The sequence below is a fragment of the Hibiscus syriacus genome, unplaced genomic scaffold (genome assembly GCF_006381635.1).
Source record: "Hibiscus syriacus cultivar Baekdansim isolate YM2019G1 unplaced genomic scaffold, ASM638163v2 tig00110123_pilon, whole genome shotgun sequence".
NCBI classification, from domain to species: domain Eukaryota; kingdom Viridiplantae; phylum Streptophyta; class Magnoliopsida; order Malvales; family Malvaceae; genus Hibiscus; species Hibiscus syriacus.
In genome coordinates this window covers 278,978-280,025 of record NW_024062599.1, presented here as the reverse complement: position 1 = coordinate 280,025, position 1,048 = coordinate 278,978, and the positions used below count along the sequence as shown (strand labels likewise).

Genomic DNA, 1,048 nt, shown 5'->3' with positions numbered 1-1,048 from the left:
TTGAGTTTCCCACATGCTTTGATTCTATTCCAAGGAACAATCCTAGCTTCCCCAAGTCTTTCAAAGAAAATTTTTCCCAAACTAATCGAACAATCTTCTCAATACAATCACTGGATTCACCTATAACAATGATATCATCCATATAAACGAGAATATATGTGAACTTTCTCCCTTCTCGACTGATAAATAACGAGTCATCTGCTTGAGAACTAATAAACCCTACACCTAATAAGGCATCTTTCAGCTTAGCATACCAATTCCTTGGAGCCAATCTCAGGCCATAATGGCTTTTTGTAGTTTACACACTAATATTGTACCATTTCCTGCCTTATTCTCAAAGCCTTGTGGTTGCTTCATATAAACATCTTCATTCAAATTGCATTTAAGAATCCATTGTTCACATCGATCTGCCTCAAATCTCAGTTGTTACGAGCTGCTATGGACAATATGACATTGATTGTGGATGATTTAACCACGGGGTTAAAGGTGTCATGGAAGTCTTGTCCAGGTACTTGAGAGAACCTTTTTGCCTCTAACCTCGCCTTGTAGCATTGTAGAGTGCCATTAACATTCCTTTTGATTCTAAACAGCCATTTACAACATACTGCTTTCCTTCCTTCAGGCAGAGTTACCAGCATCCACGTGTTATTCATTTCAAGAGCTTCAAAATCAGCTTGAATTGCTTCTTTCCAGTTCGATGATTGAAGAGCTTTATATATGGACTCGGGTTCTTCTTCTTTAATCCCATACAATATCATATAGGGTTTTGGTTTAAAGATTCCACGCTTACTTCTCGTTATCATTTGATGACCAATATCACATGGTTAGTCTGAAGGTGCTGGAAGTACAGGTTCCACAGTTTCTGTTGCCTCAACAGCCACTTGATCCAACTCTTCATTAGCAGCTTGACTTAACTTGCCACTTTGCTCAACATCTTGTTCAAGAAAAACACCATTACTTTGATCATCATAAACATTTCCCATTACATTGCGCTCCTTGAGTTATACATCTTGAGTTGTCAGTACTGCACTCCCTCCCTGAGTACCTG

At 38.7% G+C, this 1,048-nt stretch overlaps 1 protein-coding gene across 1 annotated transcript; it reads right to left on the bottom strand.

Annotated features, from left to right (window-relative positions):
- Positions 1 to 419: 419 nt before the first annotated feature.
- LOC120215538 (uncharacterized mitochondrial protein AtMg00820-like) lies at positions 420 to 758 on the bottom strand. The gene has a single exon (XM_039213198.1). It carries the CDS (start codon positions 756 to 758, stop codon positions 420 to 422), a length of 339 nt encoding a protein of 112 aa, XP_039069129.1.
- Positions 759 to 1,048: the final 290 nt, after the last annotated feature.